General features: G+C 39.7%; 2 protein-coding genes across 9 annotated transcripts in view; one reads left to right on the top strand and one right to left on the bottom strand.

Moving 5' to 3' along the window:
* Nucleotides 1-17,454, top strand: part of NEK4 (NIMA related kinase 4) — a 33,995-nt gene extending 16,541 nt beyond the window's left edge. For 5 of the 8 annotated variants that reach the window (XM_073230704.1, XM_017678426.3, XM_036994856.2 and 2 more), the window contains 9 exons: nucleotides 1,889-2,293; nucleotides 6,876-7,025; nucleotides 7,552-7,701; nucleotides 8,171-8,237; nucleotides 8,990-9,099; nucleotides 10,172-10,260; nucleotides 11,499-11,704; nucleotides 12,161-12,294; nucleotides 16,472-17,454. In XM_073230704.1, the coding sequence (XP_073086805.1) occupies nucleotides 1,889-2,293; nucleotides 6,876-7,025; nucleotides 7,552-7,701; nucleotides 8,171-8,237; nucleotides 8,990-9,099; nucleotides 10,172-10,260; nucleotides 11,499-11,704; nucleotides 12,161-12,294; nucleotides 16,472-16,564 (1,404 nt within the window). In that variant the 3' untranslated portion in view covers nucleotides 16,565-17,454. Of the gene's footprint in view, nucleotides 1-1,888; nucleotides 2,294-6,875; nucleotides 7,026-7,551; nucleotides 7,702-8,170; nucleotides 8,238-8,989; nucleotides 9,100-10,171; nucleotides 10,261-11,498; nucleotides 11,705-12,160; nucleotides 12,295-14,591; nucleotides 14,738-16,471 lie in introns of all 8 variants that reach the window. The other 3 variants (XM_073230703.1, XM_017678417.3, XM_017678444.3) reach the window with 3 other exon arrangements.
* Nucleotides 17,455-19,625: 2,171 nt separating this feature from the next.
* Nucleotides 19,626-21,414, bottom strand: SPCS1 (signal peptidase complex subunit 1). The gene is made up of 4 exons (XM_017678510.3): nucleotides 21,164-21,414; nucleotides 20,799-20,858; nucleotides 20,631-20,717; nucleotides 19,626-20,124 (listed from the first exon to the last, which is right to left on the bottom strand). Exons 1-4 carry the CDS (start codon nucleotides 21,197-21,199, stop codon nucleotides 19,999-20,001), a joined length of 309 nt encoding a protein of 102 aa, XP_017533999.2. The 5' UTR covers nucleotides 21,200-21,414; the 3' UTR covers nucleotides 19,626-19,998.
* Nucleotide 21,415: the final 1 nt, after the last annotated feature.

Here is a 21,415-nt window from a genome sequence, read left to right as displayed (position 1 = left end):
GAATGATTTGCTCTAGTTCATTGAAGAATGCTGTTGGTTTTTTGATAGGGATTACACTGAATCTGTAGATTGCTTTAGGCAGGATGACCATTTTAACAATATTAATTCTTCCTATCCATGAACTCGGGATGTGTTGCCATTTATTGGTATCTCCTTTAATTTCTCTCATGAGTGTCTTCTAGTTTTCAAAGTACAGGTCTTTCACTTCCTTGGTTAGGTTTATTCCTAGGTATTTTTTTTTTTTGGTATCATTAATCTACAATTACATGAGGAACATTATGTTTACTAGACTCCCCCCATCACCAAGTCCCCCCCACATACCCCATTACAGTCTCTGTCCATCAGCGTAGTAAGATGCTATAGAGTCACTACTTGTCTTCTTATTGCTACATATTTTTTCTTTATGATGCAATTGTGAATGGAATTGTTTTCCTGATTTCTCTTTCTGCTACTTCATCATTAGTGTAGAGGAATGAAACAGATTTCTGTGTATTAATTTTGTATCCTGCAACTTTGCTGAATTCAGATATTCTAGTAGTTTTGGAGTGGATTCTTTAGGGTTTTTAATGTACAATATCATGTCATCTGCAAGCAGTGACAGTTTGACTTCCTTACCAATCTGGATGCCCTTTATTTCTTTGCGTTGTCTAATTGCTCTGGCAAGAACCTCCAGAACTATGTTGAAGAACTGTGGAGAGAATGGGCATCCTTGTCTTGTTCCCCATCTTAAAGGAAAGGCTTTCAGCTTCTCACTGTTCAGTATGATGTTGGCTGTGGGCTTGTCATCTATGGCCTTTATTATGTTGAGGTACTTGCCCTCTATGCCTATTTTATTGAGAGTTTTTATCATGAATGGATGTTGAATTTTGCCAAATACTTTTTCGGCATTTATGGAGATGATCCTGTGACTTTTGTCTTTGCCCATTTTATTTTTATTTTTATTTTTTTAGTTGAAGTCTCAGAGTTCCTTATATATTCTGGACACTAGATCCTTATCAGATACATGATTTATAAGTATTCCCACCCATTCTGTAGGTTGTCTTTCCACTTTCTTTATAATGTCCTTTTATGCACAAATGTTTATAATTTTGGTGAAGCCCCATTTAGCTGTTTCTTCTTTTGCTGGTTGTGCTTTTGGTGGCATAGCTAAGAATTTCTTGCCAAATCCAAGGTCATGAAGTTGTATGCTTATGTTTTTTTCTAGGAGTTTTATCATTTTAGCTCTTCTACTTAGGTTATTGACCCATTACAAAAATTTTTTATTGTGTTAAATATATATAACATAAAATTTGCCATTTTGAACCATTTTTAAGTGTACAATTTAGTGACCTTAATTACACTCACGGTGTTGTGCAACCATCACCACTATGTTCTAAAACTCTTTCATCATTCCAAACAGAAACTTTGTGCTCATTGAGCAATGACTCTCGTCCCTCTCACCCCTTGGCAACCTCTAATCTACTTTCCACCTGTATGAGTCTGCTTAACATCATGTGAGTGGAATCATACAATATCTGCCTTTTTGTGTCTGGCTTATTTCACTTAGCATGTTTTCAGGGTTTATCCATGTTGTAGCAGGTATCAGAACTTCCATTCTATGGCTTTATAATACTCCTTGTATGTATATACCATATTTTGTTTATCCATTTGTCTGCTAATGGACATTTGGGCTGTTTCCATCTTTTGGCCATTGTGAATAATGCTGCTGTAAACATTGGTGAACAGTTTGAGTTCCTACTAAGTTCTTTGGGGTTTGAACCTAGGAGTAGGATAGCTGGGTCAATGTAATTCTGTGTTTAACTTTCTAAGGAACCTGTTGTTCCATTTTGAGTTAATTTTTTAATATTGTGAAGGGTGCTGTGATATTTAGAAGCTTGTTTTCACTCAGGATGAAGACATATGTTTGTCCCAGGAGGAACCCGTAGTCCTTGGCCCCTTGAAGACACCTACAAGTCTGGAAGGCCACACCCGCAGACCAGACACAAGCAATCCCGCAGAATCACTGGCCACAGTTAGTAGAGTGAATATCGACATCTTACCTGCAGAAGGGAGGGACTCCATCCATGGTGGCCTAGTTCGGGAGAGTCAGCCAAGACACTTAGTCGCCTCTACTGAGCTAGAAGGTACATGCACTATTTCTCAAGAGAAGGAGAACCTGCAGGATAAGTCTAAGTCCAGCACTCAGCCTGGGAACCTAATTCCCACGTGGTCCTCTGATGATATCACCAGAGAAAGGACTGACGCAGTGAAACCTCTGCAGCCCCTAAACAAAGACCAGAAGCCGAAGGCACGGGTGAGTAAGATGCCTGAGGTGCTGTTTCAGAGAGCAGGCTGGAGGGTGCGGTTTCACAGGCATGGCTGTGCTGTTCGGTCTGTCACTTTAGGAAAATTAGTTATTCTGTGTACCCATTTGAACATTACAGGCACCAAAGGATAGGACTGAGGGATTGTAGATGTCCCTGCGCTCTGGCACAGGGTGCTTGGTGGAAGCATGCTTTTTTTTTCTGCATATGTTTTTCCCTTTTCTGCATCCCTCCCTTACCCCTCCAAGTGGATGAGTAGTTCCAACAATTAGATAATATCACATTCCTTCTTGCTTTTGAAAAGTTAGTGATTGATCTGATTTCTTAAGGAATAAAAAAACATCTTATGTGTTGGGACTAAATGGGAAGGAAGAAAAGGAAAAGAACAAAAGGATTTTGATACTGAGACTATTTTGAGTAAATTTAAAGTTTATGATCTCCTTGAACTTGGAAAGAAACCTAAGTTAGGTGAACCACAGTAATAGCTGAGGATTAGGGACAAAGCCAGAACATTTGATTAACTTTATGTTTTCATATGTAAGATTCTTAAAAAATATATTTAATGTATGTGTTGGCTATATTTTTATAATTCATGCTAAATATATTTAAATTTGATATATTTTTATATCTGACATCTTTTATACATATTTATATATAAAACTTTTACACATTTTAAATGTTTTTAATAAAGTTTTGTTTTTATGGAAAAGTATAAGTATGATGCCCTTGTCATTTAAGGTCATTGGCTTAAAACCCAAATACAGTCGGCCCTTGAACAACATGGGTTTGAGCCATATGAGTCCACTTATATTGATTTTTTTTCAATAAATATATTGGAAAATTTTTTGGAGATTTTGGACAATTTGAAAAAACATTTCTCTAGGTTACTTTATTGTAAACAGTGTACAATATACATATAACATACACCATATGTGTTCATGAACTATGTTATCAATAAGGCTTCTGGCCAGCAGTAGGCCATTAGTAGGTGAGTTTTTGGGAACTCAAAAGTGGGGGTAGTTGGCGCCCTTAGCCCCCGCATTGTTCAAGGTTTGGCTGTATAGTCTTAAGCTTTCTATGGACACTGGATACTTAGGACTTTATAGATAAAATTGTATGTGTCCTACTTGGCTGTCAAATTACATTTAAGTTCACTTTTTTTTTCTATTTATTTTTCTAATTTTTAAAGTACCAATTCAGTGGTTTTTAGTATATTCACAAAGTTGTGCAGTCATCACTACTATTTAATTTCAGAACATTCTCATTACCTCAGAGAAACCCTTGACTCAGTAATAGTCGCTCTCTATTCTGCCTTGCCCCTGGCACCTGCTGTTTTCATGGGGTTGCCTATTCTGAGCACTAATATAAATAGAATTATACAATATAAGGCCTTTTGTGTCTGACTTCTACTTAGCATAGTGTCTTCAAAGTTTATCCACGTTGTAGCACATATCAGTATTTCATTCCTTTTTACTGACAAATTCCACCTGTGTGTATATACCGTGTTTTATTTTTCCATTCATCAGTTGATGAATCGTCTGTCTGGATTGTTTCCACTTTTTGTCTACTATGGATGATAGGAACACTCTTGTGTAAGTTTTTGTATGGACACATATTTTCAGTTCTCTTGTTGTATATACCTAGGAATGGAATTGCTGAGTCATATGGTAACTCTGTGTTTAACTTTTTGGGGGAACTGTAAAACTTTTCCAAAGCAACTACATCATTTTACTTACCACCAGCAATATCTGAGAGTCTCAGTTTCTCTACATCCTCACCAACACTTGCTATTTCCTATTTTTTTGGTTCTAGCTATTGTAGTGGGTATTAACTGGTAAGTCATAGTGACTTTGATTGGCAGTTCCCTAGTGTCAGCTAGTGCTCAGCGTCTTCCCACGTGCTTATTGTCCTTTTGTTTATCTTCTTCGGAGAAATACCTATTAAGATCCTTTGCCCATTTTTTAATTGGTTTATTTATTTACTGCTGAGCTGTAAGAATTCTTCAGTCTATGTCAGTCCCTTATCCGAGGTAAAAATCTGACAATATGGTCACTCATTCTGTGGGCTGTCTTTTCATTTTCACAATGGTGTCCTTTGAAGCACGAAAGGTTTTAATTTTTATGAAATCCAGTTTTGTCAATTTTTTTCTTTTGTCACTTGTGTTTTGGTGTCATGAAGATGTACTCATGTTTTCTTCTAAGAGTTTATACTTTAGCTCTTATATTTAGGCCTCTGATTTGTTCTGAGTTAAATTTTGTGTACAGTGTAAAGAAGGGGTCCAACTTCATTCCTTTGTATGTGAATATCCAGTTGTCTCAGCACCATTCATTAAGAGATTTTTCTTTCCCTATTGAATTTTCTTGGTACTTTCATTGAAAATCAACAGACCATAAATGTAATAGTTTATTTCTAAACTCTCAATTCTGTTACACTGATCTGTCAGTAACATACTGTCTTAATTACTGGAGCTTTGTAGTGTTTTTGAAATTGGGAATTTTGAGTTTCCCAAACCTTATTCTTATTTTTCAATATTGTTTTGGCCATTTGGGGGTCCCTTGCATTTTCATACGATGTAAGACCAGCTTGTCAAATTGTTCAGAAAGGGCTGAGATTATGATAGAGATTGCATGGCCTCTGCAGGTCATTTGTGGATCATGGCTATCTCAATACATGTCTTCTGACCCATGAACATAGGGAAGTCTTTCTCTATTAGGTCTGTAATTTCTTACAATGATATTTTGTTGTTCTTAGTGTCCGAGTTTTGCACTTCTTTTGTTAAATTTATTTCTAAGTATTTTATTCCTTTTGCTACTTTTTATTTTTTTATTTTCTTTTATTTTGGTATCATTAATATACAATCACATGAGCAAAATTGTGGTTACTAGGTTCCCCCCATTATCAAGTCCCCACCACATACCCCATTACAGTAATTGTCCACCAGCGTAGTAAGATGCTAATAGAGTCACTACTTTTCTTCTCTGTGTTGTACATTATGTGTGCTAATCATAATGCCCCTTATCCCTCCCTTCCCACCCATCCTCCCCAGTCCCTTTCCCTTTGGTAACTGTTAGTCCATTCTTGGGTTCTGTGAGTCTGCTGCTGTTTTGTTCCTTCAGTTTTTTCTTTGTTCTTATACTCCACAGATGAGTGAAATCATTTGGTATTTGTCTTTCTCTGCCTGAATTATTTCACTGAGCATAATACCCTCTAGCTCCACCCATGTTGTTGCAAATGGTAGGATTTGTTTTCTTCCTGTGGCTGAATAATATTCCATTGTGTATATGTACCACATCTTCTTTATCCATTCATCTACTGATGGACACTTAGGTTGCTTCCATTTCAGGACCAATTGGATTTTATGGAGAAACTACTTAAGTCATTTGCTCTGTCACTCTGTGCATGTATAATTTTATTTTGAACAGCTTAAACTTATCAGCAGAGAAACATTTATCTCACTCTTCAGAATTGTTATCAATCATTGTTTATTATTCTGGTCTCCTTGTAATAATATTGTAAAATTTAATCATTTACTATATTTCATTTATAATGTTAGGTATACTCTTGAAGAATAAATTTACAAATTATTTTACCTGTAGGAGTCATTTTGTGTTTGCTAGAGGATTTAAATGATAGATGATAATGTTTTAATGATAATGACTCTTAGAAAGCAGTTTCACCTTTTATTCATATCACATTGTTTTTCTAAAATGTACCACATAGTAGACTCTTGATAAGAAGTCTTGATTGATTGATGTTCAATTAACAATGTCCATCTACTTGAAAACCTAGATATTCTGATATTTAAAAGTTGTTTAAAAAAATAAAGGTGAACATCTGTTTTATTTTAATGTTTGGTACGCATTAATTTCTAAAATCAGGTATCCAAATAAAATACTAAGTCCTTGGTGATCTTTCTAACTTAAAAGGTAATTTATCGTTACTACTGTAGTAATAGCTCCTGTTTTTGAGCATCTAACGTGCTAGGCGTGGTCCTGAGTACTTCGCGCACCCCCCCCAACCCCCCGCTCCAGTCCTGCAGCACCCCGCAGTGTGTGTGAGGCATTATGCCCATTTATAGATGAGGAAACTGAAGGTCAAGGACCTGAAGTTTCTCGAATATGACTCCGTGTGACCCCAGACTCGGTGCTCTCTCCAGGCTGCATCCAAATAACCAACGTTTGCCAGGGAGTGTGTGTTACAGTGGAGTTTACTTACAACATTTGTTAATTTCCTGAATAGAAAACCTATTGAAAGTTATGAAAAGATGTTTTTAAAAAAGCTAATTTGAACAAGAATAATTTCAGGTTAATAATCAGCTGAGTAGTTTAATCAAAATAATAATTTTTATTTGATTAAAGAGGAAAAAAAGCCAGAAGATGTGAATAACTGATGGTAGCAGTTTCTCCCAGCCTGTCAACACAGCAAATCAGCATTCATTTTGAGAGAGCAACTCTTCCTTCTCATTTTCATTTGTGATTTTAAAAGGAGGTGTGGAGGGTTTGGCCACTTAGAAGTTCAAAAGACTATTTCATTATTCTGTTTTATTTTCCGTTTCATTCCATTATTTTGTAGGATGAAGTTGCTGGTGAATGTGTTACAGACAGACAGGACGGAATCCACCCAGGTTTCCAGCCACACAGCTCTGGGTCTGAACCCTCCCTGTCCCGGCAGCGGCGACACAAGAAAAGAGAACAGACTGAGTGCAGCGGGGAGCAGAGACAGGTCAGCGGGCTGCGGGGTGCTGGAGGAAGTCGGGAAGCCGACTTCGGGAATTCTGTTTAGAGTGGTGAACAGGCGCCAGAGGGGCCCGTGAGAAGTGCAGGGCGCCTCTGGAGAAGGCTGGCAATGGCGCATTGCTGAGATTCGTTTTCAGACGTTAGTGGGTGGGAAGCAGGGTAAGGCGCTTGCTTTCCCCGGAGGGGCAGGGCGTTTGGAGAGTCAAAGGACAGGCCGACGAGGGCCCCCTGGCCCTGCTGTCTCACACCGTGAACGCTGTCTCCCTTGTCTTCCGCACAGTCACGGCGATGCTTATTTCCGGACGTGACTTGCATCTTGCCCGTGCACCCACTCTGTAGGATTCTTAGATGGTCCTTCACTCTTGATAGAGTTTCTTTGCCCCCAAATGCCATGTCTTGAAGTTTTTGAGAAGCGAATCACTGATAATACACAGGAGACTTACCAGAGGTGGGCAGCCTCAGAGGTGGCTGCATGTGCAGCTGATAATGTTCCCTCTTTTGTATTACTTAAGTTCCAAGAGGCCTCTCCTTGCCTTCTGCCTTCTCTTCCCACTGTTGGAAGAATGGTTGTCACATCAACACAAAAGGATGCTGAAAACCAAAGCAGAGTAGCCACTGGGTCCGTGAGCAGTTCAAGGAGCAGTGAGATGTCATCATCAAAGGTTTGTGGGAGTATGAGTTGGATTTTTAAAAATCTTCTTATAAAGCTTTTTGGTTGTAAAATCCTGCAGATATTGTGAAGTTTTGTATTAAAACATCTTAGCCCTGCTTTTTGCCAAACAATGGAAAAGATAAATTTGTGAGTTTTCATTAGAAGCTTTGATTGAACTGAACAGATTCCATAGTTCCAGGGATGGTCGCTAACAGTTAATTAAGGAGACCAAGTAGATCCTGAATGTAGGAAATGCAAAATTCCCCATTTGTCCTTCCAAAAAGGAGTCCTTCGGAAACGAGGGCTGTTTTCATTCCTGGCTAGTGCCTTTGAGGCCCCGACAGGGCCGTGTTCAAACAGACACTCCCCTAAAGCCCTTAGGGGTGCAAGTCCTTTGCCTGTGGTGCTGGATAAAACGCTATGTGTTGGTGTTAGAGGAATGGTGAGTGGAATGAAGTAACTCGGACTCTCTTTAAAAGGATCGACCTTTATCGGCAAGAGAGAGGAGGCGACTGAAGCAGTCGCAGGGAGAGACGCGCCCCTCAGGTACAGCTGTCCACTTGCCTTCATCTGGTGGGGGTGTCATGTGGCTCATGCGCATAGAGTTGGTTTTGATTGTGAGGTGCTAAGAATTTTCAGCATTAGCAGTCCATTTGGGAAACTGATTGGAAGAATTTTTAGTTTCTTCATCAACTTTCTAAAACTTGAGCACAGGCTGTCGGTCTGGAACTTGTGTTGTCAGGGGAGAGGGTATTCGGAGGAGCAGGAGGAGTCTGAGCGGCAGTATTCCTGGGAGAGTGTGCGCAGGGCGGTTTGTTTCCGTGGTCAGAGTCTGTGGGTCCAAGAAGTGCTCTCTTCTCAGGAAAAGAGAGGAGGCCCGGTGAATGGTGCTGCCCGGAGCTGGGAGCTCCAATCATCCCTATTACTAGTATCTAGAGGTCAGACTAGCGCTTTCCATTTACTGAATGCTGACTATGTCTCAGAGCATTATGGTAAGCACTTTAAGGGAATTATTTAGTTCCATATTTACAGGAACTGTCACAGGTAGGGTGCATTATCCCTATTTTGCAGCTGAGGAAACTGAGGTTCAGAGGGGTTAAGTAACCTATGCAAGGCCACAGAGCTGGTAGATGCAGAGCTGAGGCTGAGCTGAGGTGTCACATACCAGAGTGAGGATGAGTGTGCCGACTTACCTCTGGGCCGGCATGTGCTGGGGGACCTTCCGTACCTGGCGCAGAGCCCTCTTCCATTGAGGCGGGTCCACCACACACAGCCACTGGAGCTGGTCACTTTTTCAGGCCCTTCAGCGAGGAGAGCTTCTCTGAGTGCAGGAGCGCCAGGAAAACCCCAAGAGGAAGGCCAGCCCGCCCCTGCCCGAAGGTCGTCTTCGGACTGCCATGCTGCTCAGGTACATCACATAGTCCTGGGGAAAAGGTGGGCACGGCTACCTCTGGCAAGCCCAGTAAGGAAAACCTCATAAATCCAGCTCCACTTTTTTCTGGGACAGCACTGGCTTCAACCACCCCTTTTTGGTCTTGGTACGGAAGAGAACCGGTCAATAATAATTAACAGGATTGTTTGCTTCATTAACGGAATGAATTTTTCAGGCATTCTTCGTAAGCAATGGTAGCCTAGTTAATATCTTTCTTAAGTTTTCTTTAAAACTAGACTTCAAAGGGCTTCCACTGGACAACATTCTGCTAATTCTGCTGGATAACCAATATATACCCACCTTCCTGCTAGATGTTAGTCTCACTTGCTAATCTTTCCTGTTACTGTGTTTGTGTGAAGAAAAAAATAACTTCCTTCTCACCCAGGGAAGATACAGCGGCAGCATCTAGTGGCCACATGGGTAATTGCAAGGTTTCCAACACATGTTTACTTTCCTATGTAATAATATCCATTTTCTATATTCCAGTTCTTGACATCATTTCTAGAAGCATATTATTTAAAAACATAGAAATATCTTGCCCTTGAAAGTAGTGAGGAATTCTTTCTTTGATTTTCTTTCTGTGATTTAGTTGGCTTTACTAATTAAGATGACTCTCTCCATTTTCCAAAGTTTTAAAGTTTGTGTGTGTAAAGCATTTTAACGAAGACTCTCACATATGAACAAACTGAGGTCGCTTTTATAGGTGACATTCTATCTAGTTTAAAGTGCCAATATCCCTCAGGGCACCAGGTCCCTGCTTAGTAGTTGGGACATTAGAACTGTTCATTCCTCTGGAAAGGAAATTTCTTCCTAGCTGAGACTTCCTAGGGCCTTGTAAAACTCCACTTTGATGTTCCTCAGCCTCACTTGTGAACTTAATCGGTGAACTGGGATGTCACTGGGGTGAAGTGACTTCAGCTTTTACATCTGTCTCTCCTATTAAATCGGCCCTCAGTGCTCACCGCGACTAGACACCGCATCTAAGGCTCGCGCATAGTGCATTCCGGTTTTGTTGTCATGTGGGATTTTGTTTTCCAAACATTAATAGGAAAGGAAGCTCACCCATTGTCTCTCTGAAGATGAGTTAACTTCTTCTACAAGTTCAACCGATAAATCAGATGGGGATTCCAGGGAAGGGTAAGTTCTTACTTTTCTGTCTTCCTTCATGAACTATTTCTATTTGAATTACTCCTAAATGTACATTTATAGTCGTATTCAGGCTTTTAGTGCTGTCATTGATAACATTGTAAGTGGTATTTTGGTCTCTGCTAGAGCTAAAAATATGCTCTATTGAACACATCTGATTTTCATTCATAATAGTTCTAGAATGTCCTCTTAGTTCTGTGGGTTTATAGTTTTCATCAGATTTGGAAAAATTTTGGCTATTATTCCTTCAAATATTTTTTAGACCCCTTCTTGCCCTCTTGAAGATTCTACTTACATACATATTAGGTTGTTTAAAGCCGTTTCACAGCTCACTGTTGGTGTTTTCTTTTTAGGCTTTTGTTCTCTGTTTCATTTTTCATAGATTCTGTTGCTATATCTTTAAGTTCCCTGGTCTTTTCTCCTTTAGTATGTAATCTGTTAATCTCATCCCAGGCATTTAATATACTGTATTTTCATTTATAGGAATTCAATTTGGGTCTTTTTACATCTTCCATGCCTCTCCTTATTATGTTAATTCCTTTACCTAGGACATGTGGAATGTATTTGTAATGACCACTTTAATGTCTTTACCTATTAATTTTATCACGTGTCACTTCTGAGTCTGTTGCTATTAACTGATTTTTTTCTTGTCACAACTGTGTGATATTTTCCTGCTTCTTTGCATGTCTGGTATTCTTGAGTGAATGCCAGGCATTGTCAATTTCATCTAATTAGGGCTGGTATTTTTATATTTCTGTAAATACTCTTGAGGTTTGTGTTTGGACGTCGTTAAACCACTTAAAAATTGCTGGGCAGAATTTATACACAGAATCAGGGGCTTCCTCTCTCTGGCTTTCTCATTTCTTTAGGTTCCCCTCTCAGTTTCTGGTGGTAGTGGTTGTCTTGAACTCTGTCCTCTAGTTCTGCAGGCCAGAAAGACTGGGCGTTTCCTGTTGTCCTTTAGCTCCCTGTGGCCTGTCCTAGGGTAAAAGTTGTTGACTGTCCTCCGGAATCTGCCTGCAGATTTTGTACATTCTCCATTGCCTTCACAGAGTTGATTTTAGTATTTTGTTCAGAGTTCATGCTTGTCACTTATGGAAGGGTCTGCCTGTAGGAATTTGCTTGGCTATTTAGAAGCAGAACTTCCTAAAGGTTGTTCGGTATCTACTTTTTTAACAAAAAATTTTCATGAATCCAACTAAGTAACAAGGAGAATTTTTTTTTCCCAGGAAAGGTCATTCAAGTGAAATGAGTGACTTGGTGCAATTGATGACTCAGACCCTAAAACTGGACTCTAGAGAGAGCTGTGACGATCTCCCAGTACCAGGTCCGATGTCAGAATTTAAACTCCATCGGAAGTACCGGGACACGCTGATACTTCATGGGAAAGTCGCAGAGGAGGCAGGGGAACTCCATTTGAGAGAACTACCTTCAGGTGATCAGTTTATTCTTCTACAGAAAACTGGAGAGCATGTGTTTATTGGAGAAATGTGTCAAACCAAGGAGTGCTTGGAATTTTTTTTTTCTCTGCTTCTTTGCTACTTCATTTGGGTATCTCCATGAAAAGTATATCTTCTCCTATGCAACAGTTGTGTTCCTGAAAAGTTACATGAAAATCTGTTTTGAACAATACATGTAAATAAATACACGTTTGGATTTTCACGTGGATTTTCTTTGGATTGGATAGTTGTGGTGTTTAGGTTTAGGAGATGACAATGAGATGTGAAGTTTATATATATATTGTTAGTCATTAAAAATATGTGAAGTCATTAAACCAAACTCTTGTCAAAGTGAAAAGAATCTTAACCTGACAAGATTTTTTAAAAAACATTGCATTCTTCTTGTTTGGTGAAAGTATTTTTCTCCCCATGCCTGTGTTACTGCTTTTTAGCTATCGTGCCAGGTTCTGAGAAGATCAGAAGAATAGTTGAAGTCTTGAGAGCGGATGTAATCCAAGGCCTGGGGATCCAACTTTTAGAGCAGGTGTATGATCTTTTGGAAGAGGAGGATGAGTTGGAGAGAGAGGTGGGTGTCCCATTAGCTGTGTCAGCCGCTTATGTCATGGAATCTTTGTAAACAACTTTTCGAAATGTAACTAACATACTGTACATTTTGTCAACTTAAAGTGAACAACTCAGCAGTTTTTAGTATGTTCACAGAGTTGTACAACCATCACCGCAATTGATGTTAGGACATTTAATTACCGCTAACAGAAACCTGTACCCGTCGGCAGTTATTCCTCATTGTCCCCCATACGCCCCCACCCCTAAGCAACCACTGATGTTTCTGTCTGTAGATTCTTCTGTTCTGGACATTTCATGTAAATGGGGTCAGATGAAATCTGTGGTCTTTTGTGACTGGCTTCTTTCACTTAATGTAATGTTTTCAAGATTCATCCATGTTGTAGCACATACCATATACTTCATTCCTTTATGTGGCCAAATAATATATATTGTATGCCTATACCATGTTTTGTTTATGTTTTCATCAACTATGGTCATTTAGGTTGTTTCTACTTTTTGGCTATTATGAATAATGCTGCTGTGAACATTCATGCACAGGTTTTAGTGTGGACATGTTTTCATTTTTCTTGGGTATATTCCTAGGAGTGGAAAGTGCTAAATCATACAGAAGTCCATGTTTAACATCGTGAAGCCCTGCCAGACTCTTTCCCAAAGGGGCTGCACCATTTTACATCCCCACCAGTAATGTACGGAGGTTCTAATTTCTCATCTTTGCTAGCACTTGTCCATGCCACCTTTTGATGACAGCCATCCTGGTGGGTGGGAAGTACTAGCTCACGGCTCTGACTTTCTTTTCCCTAATGGGTAAGGATGGTGAACATCTCTTGTGTGTCTACTGACCATTCATACATCTTTTTTGGAGACATGTCTATTACTGTTCTTTTACACATCTTAAAATTGTTTACCTTTTTACTGTTGCATTATAAGAAGAGTTGCTGTATATTCTGGAATATACAAGTCCTTCATCAGATACATGCTGTGCCAAAGTTTTTCCATTCCTATGGTTGTTAGTTCATTTTCTTGATGGCATTGTTTTCAGCACAAAAGGTTTTCATTCTGTTGAAAATGCATCATTTTGTTTTTTGTCACCTGTGCTTTTGATGTCACACCTAAGAAAGCTTTGCCTAACCTCAGGTCCTGAAGATTAATTCCTCTGTTCTCTTCTAAGAGTTTGATCATATCATCTCTTACAATTCGGTCTCTAATCCATTTTGAGTTCGTTTTTTGTGTTGTGTAAGGAAGGACTCCCACTTCATTCTTTTGCGTATGCCTATCCAGTTGTCTTAGCACCATTTGTTAACAAGACTGTTCTTTTCCTACTGAATTGTCTTGGCGCCCTTGTTGAAAATCAGTTGACCACAACATACGGGTTTCTTTTAGACTCTCAGTTATGTGCCATTCATTTATGTCTCTGCTTATGTCTTGATTACTATAGTCTTAGAGAAGTTTTGAAATCAAGCAGTGTGCATCCTCCAACTTTGTTCTTCTTTTTCTAGACTATTTTGGCTTTTATTTGCATTTCCATGTGAATTTTTGGGTCAGCTTGTTAATTTCTGTATGATACCAGCTGAGATTTTGATTAGGATTCTATAGAATTTTGCTTTAAATACATTTTAGTTTGACTCACCTGACTTTTCTGCTTAAAGTCACTGTTATTATACTTATATCTCTTTCTTGAGAAATTTATTATACTGTTCACAGATTTGAAAGTAAAAAATAGGCATACTTATATTCTATAACAAATAATTCTATACGAATTTTTAAAAGCTATGTTGTCTTTCCTTGGCTGAATACAAAGGTAGTAAATACATGGTTGCCAGAGAACATTTAGAACTATATAAATTCTTAAAAAATCAGTGTAATCTTAGCATTCCGTGATTGCACATTTTGTTGTCTGCCATTCTGTAAACAATCATAGCAGTAGCAGTAGTTAAAAAGTACCACACAGTGTTCTAAGCATTTTACATGTACTAACTCATTAAAATCTGCAGCAATCCAGTGAAGTTGGTACTAGTATCCCCATTTTACAGACAAGGACTCTGAAGCACAGAGAGATAGAGTTGTACAAGGTCACACCGCTAACACTTGCCTGCACAATTGGCCTTCAGTATAGTCTGATTTCAGAATCTATGCTTCTAACCACTGTTATATACTGCTTTTCATTCTCCTGCATGTATGTCTATAGTTTACTGTATATGTACACACATCCATCACATCCATATATATATCACAGCCTTTATTATTTTTTTAGCAAAAATAGATTATACTACATACAGTTTTGTATTTTTCACTTAACAGTACAACTGAGCCTAAAAAGCAGACAGCCCCTCGTACTAACAAGCACCCCTGATCGGAGCGCTCCTGTGCGGCGAGGCCGTCTTCTCGGAGGGCTCAGTCCTGGTTATGATGACCATCACAGTTCAGGGCCTGCACATTACTCCCCAGTGAGTCAACTGCATTATATCACACCTGCCTTATGAAAATTTTTAGAGAAGAAGTGGCTGAACAAACATTTCTGGAGTAGTTGCTCTTTTTGTATATTTGTGGTTCGAGTGCTTTGGTAGGAATAATAATAAAACCAAAAATAAAGCCTTAAATTCCTAAAAACATAGTTGATTCTCTACCAATTTAATAATGATTTCTAAATGCTGTTTTGATTTTTAATTTTGAAATACTTTCAGACTAACAAAGTTGTACAAGTAATACAAAGAGTCCCTGAATATTCCTCACCTATATTCCCTAATGTTTCCCGTTCTGCCGCTTTTGCTTTATCATTCTCTTTCTCCATATGTACAATTTTTTGAAATCTATTTATGAGAAAGTTGCAGACACATGAAGTCCGTTCATTGAGGGCATTTGCTGTTATTTTATGTCTTGCTTCTCCCCCCAGGCAAAATTTCTGGGCCCGGCTCTGGAGCTGGGAATGAGGACAATAGCTTGCTGGTCTCTGAGGGACCCCCGCCTTCCCGCTGTAGCAGCTCAGTGAGGGGCAGGGGCGGTAGCCTCTGGTCTTCTCAGCGTGTTCTGCTCAGGATGGAAGCTTCACTTATTGTCTGGGCACAGGTGACTGGGGCTCCGGGATTTTCAGTGGCCCTGCGCCCAAGGTAACGCCTCCGTCCTGAGGCCAAGCTGAGTCCGAGGAAGGAGGCCTCTGCCTCTTGGCTGCAGTCTCCCAGAACGTCTCCTTGACACCAGGTTGGGGGCAGGATGAGGTAACGGATACCTTTGGACTAGGAACTGGGCAACAAGGGGCCCCTGCTGTTGGTTTCACCGGCCTGGTGTAGTTTTTGTCTCACTGAACTGGGCATGAGGAGGGAGGCAGCTGGTCTTAGTTCACATACCACTGACTGACAGACACTCTTCTGAGTTTTAGTAGATTTTCTTGAAAAAAAAAAAGTGTCTTTATTTGCTCCGTGCCATTAGGACCATTTCCAGAGACTTGAAATGGTTGGTTTTTAGGGTGGTTTTCACTAGTTTCACTGAGGAGGGGCCTGCGGAGCTCCTCAGTTAGGGTTACATTCCATATTTGTTCTGTCTCCCTTCATCTGGAACCGCTGCTCGGCCTGTGTTTCATGGCCTTGACACTTGAAGTGTCATAGGCCATCTGTTTTTAGAGCGCCCCTTGGTTTGGATGTGCCTGGTATTTCCTCATGAATAGATTCAGATCATGCATTTTGGCAGATTATGTGTGTGTCCTTCTCACTGCATTGTACCAGGAGGTGCATGACACCTGTTAACACTTTATTAGGTGTTATTTTTAATTTCAAACATTTCTTTCAACAGACATACATTGAGTGTCACATAATACATTTGTTTGATTCCTAGTCAGATTTAATTTTCCATATAATTGGTCACTTATTTTTTGTAAATGCCTTTCCTGAATTATCTATGGGCTTGATTTGATCAACTCTAATATTCTAATGTTTTATTGATTCTAAGAACTCCTTGTTAGTGATATGTATTCTTAGGCATGTATGATGCAAATATTTTCCCTATTGTTTGCTCTTTCTTATAACTTTATTTTTTGGTGTTAAAGTTTTTCATTTTATGTAAATAGAATGATTCATATTTTCCATATGGTTTCCACCTCTAGGACCTTGCTTAGAAAAGCCCTTCTTTTAAGATTACGAAAGTATTGTTTCTACTACATACAGATATTCTTTTTGTTTCCCAAATAGGTACGTTTGCGTGAGCATATGGGTGAAAAGTATACGACTTACAGTGTGAAAGCTCGCCAGTTGAAATTTTTTGAAGAAAATGTGAATTTTTGAGAATTTATTCTGCCAGAACTAAAGAACTACTTTCAAAGATTTTTGGCTTAAACAGAAACAAACCCATAATGGGTGGAGGCTATCTGCCATCCTTGTATCTCTTTGGAGTGTTTTTTACTGGAAAAAAATGGGACAAAACAGAATAGCATGAAGCAAGCTCACAGAAGAAAAAAACCTTTTTCTGTTTATGAGGAAGACTTGTTATAAGACATTTGGTTGCTGTTTACGATCCTTAAACCACATTCTTATCTAGAACTCTATATTTCTAATGCACTAATTAGCTTGAATACAGGGCCATAAAATACTGGAAGTTTTATATTGTACTATAGTGATAAAAGCAATAGGAGAAATAAAGACATACTGGGTCCAGTAATACTACTTTTTACTGTTGAGAACCTTAGGTAGTAGTTGATAAATTATTTTTTTAAAAAGTCAATTCACGATTCTGGGAATAGATTTAAAGAATATGAAGTTGTCATCTAGTACTTGAGCAGCTGAATCCCTTTTTTATGTACTGTGATGTTTATTTTATTTTGATTAATATGAACCTCATTTAGTAGATATAAAAATTGAAACTAAGAAATATTTTTGCTTCGTAAATCACGTTTTTATCCACCGGTTTTCTCAGATTTATTTTTTCATCAGTGAAAACATTCTTAAACACCAATTCCTTTTCCAATTCAGTGATTGATTATAAGTGAAGTCCAGCTCCTTTTAGTTACGTTGAACATTTGTTTGTGTATGTATGTCCTCTTGTACATGAAATTTTGGTTGTCTTCATATGTTTTAAATGCATGATTATGTTATTCCATATTTTATTAGTTGTTTAATGAGGGATAATTCCCATTTTGGAAATAGTTTTATAAAATAAAAGCCTTAAGTAAATTTCACTTCTGTATTCTGTAAACATGAATATTCCACCAAAAATAATTACATGTATACTTATATAATTAAAATACCTTACCTTCTTTGAAAATTAGACACACAAAATAATGAAACGTTCCCTTCCCTGTCACTGAACAGACCCAGCTTCTACCACGGCCAGGTGCTGTGTCAGGAGCGCGGCACGGTGGCGAATAAACACCCGCGGCCGGGCCCCGCGGTTTCCCAGGCCGCTTGTCGCTTCACAGGGATTGTGGGAGCTTGCTGTAACTGTAAGCCATCTAGTCCCAGCGCCCACCTGGGGACAAATCTTTGGCAAACCATTTGTCTTTATGAGCTATTCACCATTTCTTGCATGTTTTAGAAATCTTTCTGGAAAGTCATGTTTTACTTTTCTAATTTATGGTACAAAGTACGTATTTTCTTAGAATTAAAAAAATCTATTACTCCCATTCTATATATTTTTGTCTAAGCATTCTTCTCATGAATTTCCTTCTCAATATACCTTTGACCACATTTCAGATACTTTATAGATATATTCTTTTTGATATTAGTTTCTAAACAGTCAATGATTCTGGTTTTGATTTTTCGCTTTTAGAAGTGCTGCATTTCCACACACAGGTTTCGCTGTTTGAAATAATATTTTGTTTGAAATATTTGTTTCAAATATTTGTTTGAAAATAATGTTCCTATGGGAGCTTTGGTAAAACCCGGAACGGCATAAAGCGGAGAGCATCAAGTGTTAGTAAATCCCTGTTCTGGCCGACCAAACGCAGCATGAAGAGGATTTCACTTTTACGATAGAAGCCTTTATGGTACTAATTTGGCCTTTCACAAAAGCAAAGTGACATAACCTTTGGGAAGCAGGGGACAGTTGTATTTAGAGTCAAGGATATTCTATCTTTTAGCTCCAGCTCCGGTGAGGTACTAGTGAACGTGACCTGCCCACCCTCTGCCTTGGGAGTGGTTTCCCTGTGCCTCAGGCTGTGACCCATTGTATAATAAAGGGGGCTCTGTGAAGCTCAGACATAATCACTTGTCTACTAAGTATTACTCAAACCTGTGTAAGACGTAAGAGCAACCGATTTTGTGATGATGAATATTATCTGCACAATATGGTAGCCACTAGTCAAATACAGCTCTTGAAATATGGCTACTCTGAGGAACTCAATTTTTCATTGGTTTATTTAATAGACACATGCGACTATTGGCACCATATTGGACAGTACAGCTCTGTATCATTGAGTAAATACTTACTGAGCACCTGTAACGTTTCACGTACTCGTTTCACGTATGGGCAACCAGCAAAGAACAGAACAAGGTCGCTATTCCCATGAAGCCAATGTTCTGGGGAGGACAATTAACAGATACATACTAGGAGGTACATTAAATGCCATGAAACATGAGCAGGCTAAGTGGATACAGAACGATGGGCATACTACTTTGACTTGGTAAAGTAGCAGAAGGCTTCTTTATAGTGACATCTGGGTAGAAAGCACAATGAAAGGCGAGAACAAGTCATGTATATCTTGAGGGAAGATGTCCAAGTACAGGGAACAAGGGCAGTCTTCCTATCAAATCACCTGTTCACTTGATCTGTCAGAATCTGAAAGGTAGAGTGTTTGGCTCCTACCAAGGGTGTAGCTTTACCAAACTCTTGTACATTCTTTGCTTTATACAGTTCATGTCTTACTCAATACATAATGATTCAGAACAGTGGTATCTTGGCAGCTATGAAATGCCCCTCTTTGCTCCATTTAATGCTTTCTGATAGTAAGTCTCTACCTTTTTCACTATTAGCTCTCCTTTCTGCTTGCATCTGCCTAATGTACCCTCGTTCCTGTTTTCAACCTTTGGGTGTCATTTTGAGAAAATAAGACAACTTAATTTTTAACCTTATTTGGTGCCTCCTAAATTTTTAGTTACATTTATTACGTTATTGTTATGCCTAGTCATTTCTGCCTTCTTAATTTTTCTTTGAACCTTTCCTTACTTTTGCTGTATTAAGGCCTTTGCTTCCTTTCTTTAAACTCAGTTTGGAAATCCTATGTTCTGCTAAATGACATCCTTATTTTAGTGGTATTAAAATACTACTTTACACTTTCAGAACCATGAACTTCCTCCTTTGGCTTTTACTGGTAGTCTTGTTTGCAGAATAATGAACAAAAGACCCCAGACATAGACTTGCACTATGAGTTTTAATTGAAAACATTAAAACAGTTTACTCATGATGAATTATAAAAGTTTGGGAGTTAAACTGTACTATCATCTATGAGGCATTCATCATTTTTGTAGACCTGAAAGAAACTTTGTGTACTTGTGTTTTCTGTTTTCATTTCAGAGGAAGATCCTGAAGAGAAGGACTAAAATATTTATAAGTCAAAACCCAACTGAGTTAGAAGTAAAATACAAAGAGAACAAAATCTCTACACAGCTATACTGTGAGGGCAGAGGTCATTTTTAGCTCATGTTTTGGGCATGTAAAACAACTGAGCTCATCTCACACGAAAAAAAACAGGTGCAAGAGTAAAGCTAATTCATGAAAAACACAATCAGTTACTTTTAGCATGCCTCTTAATTTTTCTTTCCCCTGGTTTCTTGTCTTCTGTGCCTGAATCTTGAACAGGTAACCATTTGAGGGGGTGCCGGCGGTAAATGGGCCATGGAGGAAGTGTCAGCTGGGCCAGAACAAAGAAAATGCATTAATTTATAACCCTTGAAAGTTAAAAACACCCTTATGTATGATGCCTCCTAGTGACTCCCAAGTGACTCCTATGCTAAACGCAAAAAAAAAAACAACAAAACTGACATTCTTAGGAAAATTCTATGCACTGCCCAGACAAGACACTGTGAGTGATGAAGACAAAGCTCAGTTTTACACATGAGGCTTTAAGAAAAGGTGAGGAGGGAGCAATGTGAAGGCCACAACACAAATTCCTGCTAGCTTTGCCCTTAAGATATTATTGGAGCAGCTGCCAAAAGAAACAAGCTATATCCTTTTATGCAGCTTATCTCATCGGACGCGATCTGGCATTCTACTTTTCCAATAGCAGGTAGGCCACACACTGATGGGAGAGGGTGAGATAAAAAGTCGGTGCTGGTTCTCATGCTAGGTCCGATCAAACCAACCCAATTCACAAAACTTAAGTTGCCACTAACATCCAAACAACCACAAATTTCTTACCAAACACGAAAAAGCAAATCCGGCCATAACGATATAGACAGTCCACCCAAACTGTTCAGCCACGTACCCGTAGATAAATCCAACTATCTAGAGACAAACAAAGTATATTAAATACAGTCAAACTGGGGGTGCGGGGATGGGGAGAGATTACGCAAAACAAATACTTACTGCAGAAAAAAGAATAATCCCCTGAAACATCTGTTCAGCCAGCTTCTGGCCCTTGTAATCCTAGAGGTGAGGAAGAGCAAAGCAGCAATTGGTTCCACCACCACTGAAGTACCTTTACCGACCCGGCTTTACAGCTGGGGCACAGGGCACCCCAACACCAGGGGCCTCCCTAAGGGCCTGGCAAGGCATCAAAGTGTGGACTTCCCGGGGGCGCTGGAGCGTCCTAACGGAGCATGGGCAGGGGCATCCCCCAGGGGGCACGGTTCGGGGAAGAGCCTGCACGGGATCCATCGGGGGCCGCGCCGCGCGGGGTCTACGCTCTGAGCGCTGCGAGGCTGCTGGGCCCGAGCGGGCCGCGCCCTCACCATCTGGGTGGGCAGCGAGCTCAGGTGCCCCAACATGGCTGGCTGAGGAAGCGGGAAGCAGTCGCAACTCGGGGACCCTCGGCGCTGGGGCCCGAACCCCCGTACAGCCGTACGGACAGGAAGAGCCAAGCGGTGCGATGGCCGCGGCCCCGGATGCGGAAGTCTCCCCCAGGCCCGGCCGGCCTGGAGCCCCGCCCTGCATCGTCGCTAGGCGACCTGCGTTTTCGTGGTTGGCGGGGGCCCGGCGCGCCG

Source organism: Manis javanica, chromosome 3 (genome assembly GCF_040802235.1).
Source record: "Manis javanica isolate MJ-LG chromosome 3, MJ_LKY, whole genome shotgun sequence".
Classification (NCBI taxonomy): Eukaryota; Metazoa; Chordata; class Mammalia; order Pholidota; family Manidae; genus Manis; species Manis javanica.
Note: the sequence above shows the minus strand (reverse complement) of the source record. Positions and strands in the feature narration are given on the sequence as shown.

Bases quoted from the DNA above. Each gene is read 5' to 3' on its own strand.
- SPCS1 (XM_017678510.3), bottom strand. From the start codon at position 21,199: ATGTTGGGGCACCTGAGCTCGCTGCCCACCCAGATG. The intron at 20,718-20,798 runs GTAAGTATTTGT...GTTTGTCTCTAG, and splicing joins GGATTATTCTTTTTTCTGCA to ATAGTTGGATTTATCTACGG. The intron at 20,125-20,630 runs GTAAGAAATTTG...GTTCTGGCCCAG, and splicing joins GATTTGCTTTTTCGTGTTTG to CTGACACTTCCTCCATGGCC.